This window comes from Lissotriton helveticus, chromosome 5_1 (assembly GCF_964261635.1).
Source record: "Lissotriton helveticus chromosome 5_1, aLisHel1.1, whole genome shotgun sequence".
Taxonomy (NCBI): Eukaryota; Metazoa; Chordata; class Amphibia; order Caudata; family Salamandridae; genus Lissotriton; species Lissotriton helveticus.
The window spans coordinates 1,645,237,195-1,645,245,256 of NC_136065.1; the positions used below are offsets into that span (position 1 = coordinate 1,645,237,195).

Consider the following 8,062-nt stretch of genomic DNA (forward strand, 5'->3'; position numbering starts at 1 on the left):
CAGTTGTTTTCGCACTTCATTCATTACATTACGGCATATTTGCAACTAACCCTGGGCGTCGGACTACGCTACGCTTGCGGAGCATGCATAGTTTGCCCTACTACGCGGTACACAAATTGCAAGTAGCTCTGTGCAAAAACACGTAGCGGGCATTTTTTGCTTGCTCGCTAGTCCTCAATTCAAGTTGGCGACTGCAAGCGAGCAAAATCAACATCCCGGCAAGACTTTTTCCTCATTCGCGATCAGCAACATCAAGTTGCTGATCACGATCGTGGAAAATATACCTCTCGGCGATATTCTCAATGCGGGGAGGTCAGGTGTCTCATTGCGAGTGGTCGCGTATGCTCACGACCGCTCGCAATGAGAAACTACCAGTCCGCGTTGAGAAAGCTAACGCTCGAGTACAAATCTACTCGAGCGGCAGAAAACGACCGCTTGCACTGTGCAAGATGCCGTTTGCAATGATTGCACAGTGAGGAGAAGCATCCGGCACTGTGCAATCAGTGCGAACATCATTTTCCCTACCGCACTACGCAGTTCGTGTAGCTTGCGTAGTGCGAAGTGCACTTCGCGTAGCTACGCGTAGTGCTACTATGTAAACAATGCCAGGGTTACCTGCAACATTGACAAGACAAAAAGATATAAACTACAGGTATCTCTACACAGCTGGAGATAAAGATTCGGGTAGCTGGTCTGTAGGTCCCCCTTCTGCTGTGGGGTCAGTCATAGGTGCCTGGAGTGGAGCTCTTCCCAGAAAGTCCTGGGCTTCATCTGAATGATATAACAGCACTTGCATTAACCCTGACAAGTGTGAGACGTAACCCCAATGCAGAGCAATGTTTGCCAATATCCTACAACATTGCCAAGCTTTCACTCTTCATCAGCTGCCTCTCTGGCCTCCCATAAAGATGGCTGAATTGTTAAAGGCCCTGCTCTTTCACCTGCTTCTTTTCTTCTGCGATGATGATGGAGGAGAGTTCTGCTCAGCCATTTTGGTGGTGCTGAATCTTCTCTCAACAGCAGGATGGAGGTACATTGTGTTTCCTGGGTGGGATGGCCCAGTAATGGAACTTTCTGCACTTTCACTATGTAGCTTCATGTTCGGTGCAGTTGGCAGGTAACTCCTCCCAGCTGTGTAGATTCATGCAGTATAGACTTTTAAACTGAGAAGAAGAGGGAGTGCGTGGCTCCTTGGTGTCACATCACTGACTGGTCTCATGTTCCACTCATGGCCGATATTCTGTCATAAATGGATTTTTCTGAACAAAGATAAAGGGCATTGATGTTGACTATGGACATGGACCTTTTTTGTTGTTTGATTTAATGAAGTTTAAACGTCAATGTTTTTCCATGTAGCATTGGGGGATGGATATGAGATTTTCACGTATTTGGTGTATTGGGTGAAGGACTTGGTATTTTCATGTGTGTTGGTAGTGCTGTGTGTCATTGTGTGTATCTTTTTTTGACATGTAATGCAAGTTTTTGCATGTGTGTAAATTTGTGAGTGATGTCAGACGTATTTTTTTTTAAGTATATGATCTATTAGTATTTTGCCAATATGCTTTTTTGGGTATCTGCACTGATAATTATTTTTTTTCACAATGTAATTTTATTATTGACAGCCGGTAAATGTTCGGTGTCCCTCGTAACACCAGTGATTGACAGCATAAATGATCTCAACATTTTCAATGTTATCATAGCATTGTTCATGCAATAAACGTATTTGAATTTAACTCTTAAAATGAAACAATAGGGCCATACTAAGGTTACAGAGAATACCAGTAGGTCTAGTGTACATATGTCCGAGGTCTGCATTTATTATTGAACATTTTTTATTTTATTTTTATTGTTAGGGTCGGGCTTTGTGCTCGTATTGCTATTCCCTCCCCCAATTGATTTGCATGTGATTGGTTTGCAGAACCCGTACATGGCATGTGTGGAGTGTTACTTCAAGACTATGCTTTAGTATATGAGCCTGTTTAGGAAGTGGGTGTAACATTTGTAAATTGCAACTGATTAACTTTTTTGCAGGTGTGCTTTGGTATTTGTTTGTCACTTTGTATGCCCTTCCATGATGTTCTGTTTTATCCTTCCACTTTGTAGCATATATTTCCAATGTTCCAGTACCTTCCGACCACTCCTCATTTACTGCTCAAATATAAACATGCATGTGATGAGTTCTCTACACTGTCAGTTCAGAAATCAGCTAATGATAGATAGGACTGGTGTAGACAAAGATTTATCTGTTGCTTTGTAAACTGCATTCATGAGTACATGAAGTTGTGCCATTGGAGTGCTACCATGCGTATTCATAAATGCCTTAGTGAGGTGCTCCTTTATATTTTTTGCCCTTTCATTATGGATCTCTGTTTCCAAGGTAGTCCAGAAGCAAAGTTAATTGTATGTTCTGATAATAATAACCATATTGTTGATGCCGTTTGCTTTTGTAACATCTGCCTGTAGTCCCTGACGTGAGACTCAGAGGAACTTGGACCAGCTGTACATTAAAACATGAAAGTCACACCAACAACGCTCTCTCAGGGCACCACTACAGTTCCACACGCCATATAAAAAGTAGTTTGAGGAAAGGTCACAGATTGTTTGATAGTAATAAAGGAGTTTGGAAAACCTACATATTGGTGGCAAGGTTATTTTATTTGTTAATTAATTACAAAATAAAGCTCTTGACATTGATCGCAATCCCAACAAATACTCAATTAATGAATGGTCAGCATACCTAGATTCACCCAAGATATTGCAGCATTGACCAAGAAACTTTACAGAATAAATGGAATTTTTGAAGCATAGTATATTGTTTTTTGCAGTGCTTTATTGTATTAATATTCATTATGTTTTCATACTTTGCTCTGAGATTGAAATTTAAACTGTAAGCCATGTTGGTACAAATATCTGGATAAACTACAATCTATAAAGCAGTCGTGTCATGTTAAGACTGACACCATCATCCAGTACTTTATTTTCTGTAGGCTGGGATTTTTGAGCACATATTTTCAATGGTAACATTGAGGCTATGCTTCCCATAAAACATTTTGTGGTTGATTAAAAAGGACTATCTAAAAGCCACTTGACACCTATGATTCTGTCTGTGCATGAAATGGAAGTCCCATATAGCAACATAGCAGTAATCAAATCAAATCATTATTGACCGATTGGATAATAAACTCCATCAACAAATACAACCTTTTTTAAAAGAGAAAATCAGGCAAATACTAAAGGTAATAAAATCATAACGATTTTAAATCAAACTATTTAAATGATATTCAAAATCACTGTTAGAATTCAGACTTAATATTATTCATGCTCAAAATATTTTGTTTTATTGGCCAAGCACCATGTAGAAACTTTGAAACAGCGAAACCTACAGTCTCCACCATTGGATCTTTTATATAGGCACATTCTTGAATCATTCTCCCTCATCAGACCGGGAATCCCCAGGACACTAAATTAGCAGTATACAATGTAAAATATATATAGCATACATGACACAGTGTAAAATGGCTCTAGGTCAGAACCAACATTATATATTTAGTAGCATATCAAACTCATTTGAAAGAACCCAAACCTCAGCAAATGAGGTGAAAACTTAAGCTCTCCTACTTCCACTAGAGTCCACCACAGCTCAGATTTCTACCACACATCAAAGGAGTCCCCTGACAGAGCTCTGCTCTGACCTTTTACTGTACCTTAAATGTATTACTTTCTTGATCTGCTGTGGGATTGTACCAGTCCTTCTTCGCTGCAGAAGTACAACAAGTTATTTATAGAGAAATTGCATACGTTTATGGGCAAGGGAGATCTTTTTACTTGACAGCCAACAGTCACCAACTGTCACCATGGCTGACAAAGACACAAAATCTCTTTTCAGGACCTGTTCATCCTGTGGTCTTAAAAAGATTTACTTTGAAAATCCTCCTTTACAGTGTAATTATTTCCTTTATCCAAATCATAAGGCATCTAAATGGGACATTTGTCTGAGTTTTTCATCTAAAACTCTTACGAAGAAAGATAGGAGATTGGCTTGGTATTTGATGGCATAGGAGAATATTCCCCCTTCTAAAGGAGATGCACCCTCTTCAGGGGAAGATTCTGTGAAAAGTGCTCCTCCAAGCATTTCCAGGAAGGCAGAGCAAAAGAGACTTTTTATAGTTTCTTCAGTCAGACTTATTTGGAACAATGCTGGCAGCTATCCCTTCTGTCACTAAACAAGGAAAACATGCATCTAAGGGATCATCAAACTTCATTGAGAATCAATCTCTGAAAAAGAAGTAAACATTTGCAAAACTTGAGTCAACCTTGTCGAGGATGTTACTGTTGAAGATGTTGTCTACAAGACTGTCAAAGATGAGCCCTTTAGCGTTTTCAGTGACAATACTGTCGATGGCAATCCTGTTGACGCTTACTCTATAGATGCCAGCCCCATTGACAGTGGAACCTGCCCACCAACCATACTAAGCAAAACCAAAGGGGATGATGGATGGAGTGTTGAAAATAGCAAGCACTCACCCCCAGTCAACTGATCTGGGTTTAATCCATCATCATCCTTTAGCTCACTCTGTCACCAACCATACTGTCAACAGTAGAACCGATGCCGTCAACAGTGACCTCGGTGATGACATCAAATGCAGTTTTCACTCCTCTGCCTTCACCATTGACGGTTTCAACATTAACACCAAATCATACTTTGCAATCTGATCAGGAAGGTGAGGCAAGGAAATTTGGTTCACAAACTGTGTATAGCCCAACACTATTGAATGCTAAATATGTTCTGGATTTTGGAGAGGACATGGAGGAAAATAATTCTTTGATTATCAACAGGATATTATTACGCATGCTTCAAGGTCTTGCATTCCACATAGGAGCGTACACCCTGAAGTAGTTCAGGTGCCTATGGATTTTTTAAGTACATTACAACAAATGATGGAACATTTGCAAAAGTTTGTACCACAACAACCACCACAACAGCCCATTCCTTTACCAGCTATTGATCCTCCACATCAGTTACCACAACCCCTCCACACCTCCAAGAGAATGACCCAGAGAAGTTCAAAGTCCAATGATCCCATCAATACCTGAAGATATGGGCAACGATGACTCCCATCATTTTGTATATTTTGATGTAGATGAGGTAGAAGGTGACTTCCACAATATGTTGGAGGACAAGATGTTATGGCAGATGATATCGTGATCCCAAGGGAAGAGGATGACACACCTGTCCCTGAAGATCAGACGGATGATATTTTCAAGTTTCATTCACTTTTGGAAAGGGCTGAAAGAAGTTTAATGTTCCAATGAAGCCTTTAGATCATCAATGTTTTCTTTACGTCTTTAAAGAGCAATCTTGGAAGCCTGTAAGAGCAATGCAAATTTTTGATTTGATTTGGTCAGAAAGGCTCAAGTTAATGGGGAATTCGGATATGGTTCATGCGGTGCTACCTCGCCTGAAGAAAAAATATAAAGCTTGACAGACAGCTCCAGTTTGGGTCTCCGGACATACTAGCAGTTTTACATATTTTAATGCATTTTAAACCTTTCATTATTCCCAAATAGTGGCATAAAGCCACAATCCATCTTGCTCTAGGATTCCGGTAGGCAATACAAAAGAACAATAAATGTTCTGCTGATTCTTCTGCACCATTAAATGAAGGCCACACATTTGCCATGTGTGGGTAGCAATGGAAAGAACTCCATACCTGAATTTCAGATAAAGTGATCTTAAAAAAGGCGGATAGATGTAATATAAAAATTCCTTATAATGAAATACACTTTTCTGGAGTAGGAAAACCTGTGACCAGCTGCCAAGGGAAGCAGAGGATCCAATGTGTTTCCTAAAGAGATGCCAAAACCTCTCGAGGTGGCCGGATCAATGAGAGATTCAACCAATATTCACTAAGACCAAGATAACTCAAGTATCTCTTAACATGGCTCAGCCAGGGAAACCTGTGAACTAGAGATAGACCTAAGATGTCACAAAGTGCTTCTTGGGACCTCTTCAGTATTCCAAATGAGGACATAACAGTTATGAATTTTCCATGTGTGTTATAGTCAAAGGTTCTGTTGTCAATCTCCATTTAGCTTCATTACATATATGAAATCTCACTAAGCACCATCTGAGCTGGTTAGTAGCCTTCATAGATTTAAGAGGGGGTGTTTTGTGCACGTCGTGCAATGTACAAATGATGTTACAAAGTGAAATAGACACCTGTCTTCCATGTGACTAGGAATCAGTGTACTCCAGATCCCTCAGTGGATACAATTCTTTACATTTAAATAAGCTATTTTTTTTCATTGCAGGTCTTTGATAGTCTGGAGGTGCAGTCAGTCAAGCAGATTCGTATTTCACCATCTCTCGTGCAAAGTCCCTGCCCAATCTGCCAAAGCCCCGTACCAGGGTACCGTTCCCGCCGCCAGTCAGCACGGGCAAAGCGTTTGAGCAGTCCATCTTCCTTGAAAGTCTGCCCCAGGTGTCATCTGCATCCAGCAATACTGGAAGACATCTGATGCCTGACCACTGCCCAGGAGCTTTGGTCTTCTGGGTTAACTTACCAGAAAATGAAGCTGTGTTCTAGTAAATGTTGAAGGGATCTCAGCTTGTTACGGTATGTGCTATTAGCCGGCACTGGAAATACTCAGGAGAGTAATCTGTGGATCTGCAGTGTAATACAAGACAGAAAGCTGTGATGTTGTCTCTGTGGTTTAATTTTCAATGTAGTGTATTCCTACTGCTTACCTTCACACTGCTAGAATCATGAACACATGGATGTATTTTGTAGGACTGACCACATAGAGGGATTACATGCTATCATGTGCGCCTCACCCTGTCATAATGAAATATGGCGCATTAGTGCACATTTAACCTTCCGTAAATGGTAGGAAACCTATAACACCAATTTCAGGCTCTCTGTAATCATGATGATTTAGACCTTTTGCAAAATTTCTTAAAGAAGTTTTGAGTTTAGGCAATTTGTTCATACAAAGTAATTTTCATGAATTTTATGTCAGGATTCAAGATCCATATAGTGTCACCCCATGGAGATTAAAGAAGCTCTCTTGGTTTGAAGTCAGCCAACACGTGCTACACTCTTGTGGGTGCTCATGAGCTTTTTCAAAGCTCCACGGAAGGTTTCACCAAGGATCAAAGAACAAACATTAATTCTTGTTCATAATAATTATTCTGGGCCGTTGGCAACCTCAGAGTACGCGTTGTCGTCCTATGTGAGTTAGGCGTCCCCAGATAAAAAATAATATTAAAATCAATACTACCATTAAATAGAATCAGATTTCGAAATACATATGTATGACTGTGGCAATTGAAAAGCACGTGGAAGGCAACACAATAAGAAGCGAGCTCTCAAATCGCCTCTCCCAGTCCACATTACATCTGTGTGCTAGCTGGGAAACATGTTAGGGATCAACCGGTTTTACTGCTGATAAGATCTCACGAATGATTATAGATTGTGGTCCAGAAACCAGACATGATTAAATCTACTACAATGTCCAAGGACGTCGATTCACCAAAATGCCAGGGGTAGAGGAAGTGACATATACCCTTTGACCTTAATGATGTTACAAGAAGTGGCATCATTGACCCAGCATTGTCACCTTTAACCATGCATCATTCCAATAAGTGATGTCACATAACCCTGATGACATCACAATATTTAACATTACTGAAGTTATTTAATTGCATTATTAATATTATATAATATTATATATTCTTCTACAGGAGAACAAAGGGTGAGGGGTTCTCTTCCCTGAGAAACACTTAAAAATTTTTTGCTGTACTAGTGCATTTTAATACATAATTTTCACATACATTTGCTAAAAAAGCATAGGCTCTACAAAAACACCCACTGTGGGGCTTATTTGAAAGCTCATTGCACCGCTGGTGCTTCACTTTTATCGACACAGCGGCTTCCCCATATTTACAAGGCCATGTAAAGTCATTCTGCAGCACACATAGAAAGAGAAAAAAGGCTTTTATGATTGTTTTTGTGCAGGAAGGGATGGATGCCTTCCTGCACAAAAACAATCATCCCCTTAG

The 8,062-nt window shown here is 40.1% G+C and overlaps 1 protein-coding gene across 2 annotated transcripts in view; it reads left to right on the plus strand.

Annotated features, from left to right (window-relative positions):
• LOC144753754 (uncharacterized) overlaps positions 1–7,041 on the plus strand; it is a 162,665-nt gene extending 155,624 nt beyond the window's left edge. For both annotated transcript variants that reach the window (XM_078641339.1, XM_078641340.1), the window contains exon 3: positions 6,313–7,041. In XM_078641339.1, coding sequence (XP_078497465.1) covers positions 6,313–6,519 — 207 coding nt within the window. In that variant the 3' untranslated portion in view covers positions 6,520–7,041. The remainder of the gene's footprint in view (positions 1–6,312) is intronic.
• The last annotated feature ends 1,021 nt before the right edge of the window (positions 7,042–8,062 follow it).